Consider the following 881-nt stretch of genomic DNA (forward strand, 5'->3'; position numbering starts at 1 on the left):
AGGAACCTGGACTATACTGGAGCTTTTATCATCTTTATCTAGAGGAGAGAGAGAGAGAGAGAGAGAGAGAGAGAGAGAGAGAGAGAGAGAGAGAGAGAGAGAGAGAGAGAGAGAGATGACTGCTTCAAATTTTAACTATATGTAAAAATAGAAAACCACTACTGTACAAAAATTGTCAATTCTGTACAAGTGATTTATAAAAATTGTACATGTACGTGTATTTTTGTGTGGTCACAATGAAATTTACTTGATTGCTGGTAAGTGCCTTCGCCCCACAGTGTGTACGCTGAAGTAGGTGTGGTGGCCTTGGGAAATGGCTTACAGTTGCCAAAACCAGGAGGAGGCGCTATTGTTGTACCTATACAGCAAAAATGAATTAAATATCATTTTATACATAATAATAATAATCTCACCTCCTTTTTGCTTAGTGCCATTATCATCATCAAATTTTGGCCACTCCCCATTTGTACCAGCTGAGTCAAAATGGCCGACAGCCGGGGTTAAATTTAAAGTTGGTAACAAGGACTTCCTTTCAGTAGAGGCCCCACTAGACGGAGGAGAGGGGTTCTGGAACAGACTGAATAATTTAGAAGAGGACGAGGGGCCAGCAGAGGACGTTACGTCCAATGAAGTAACTTGTAGAGCATTTTCAAGCGACTGCATGGAACCAGCTGGAAATAAAGATTGAAAATCATCGTCTAGTGAAGACTGAAACGAGTCCACTTTATTATCAAGGAGTAAAGAGGAATGGGGACTCTCTATGCTGCTCTTGGTATGAAGTTCATCAAGATGATTGTTAGTCGTCGGGCCATAGTTAACATATGAAGCTGAGGCTAATCTTTGTCTCTCATCAACCAAACCTTTGGACATCAGTGGTGGAC

General features: G+C 41.2%; 1 protein-coding gene across 1 annotated transcript; it reads right to left on the bottom strand.

Annotated features, from left to right (window-relative positions):
• Positions 1–6: 6 nt before the first annotated feature.
• On the bottom strand, positions 7–875 carry LOC109593688 (uncharacterized; the record flags this gene model as incomplete). Its single annotated transcript, XM_020008660.1, has 3 exons — positions 414–875; positions 248–358; positions 7–38 (listed from the first exon to the last, which is right to left on the bottom strand). Coding segments are annotated over exons 1-3 (600 nt in total), but the record flags the coding sequence as incomplete, so codon positions are not given.
• Positions 876–881: the final 6 nt, after the last annotated feature.

Source organism: Amphimedon queenslandica, unplaced genomic scaffold (genome assembly GCF_000090795.2).
Source record: "Amphimedon queenslandica unplaced genomic scaffold, v1.1 AMPQUscaffold_144_Cont27829, whole genome shotgun sequence".
In the NCBI taxonomy this organism is placed as follows: domain Eukaryota; kingdom Metazoa; phylum Porifera; class Demospongiae; order Haplosclerida; family Niphatidae; genus Amphimedon; species Amphimedon queenslandica.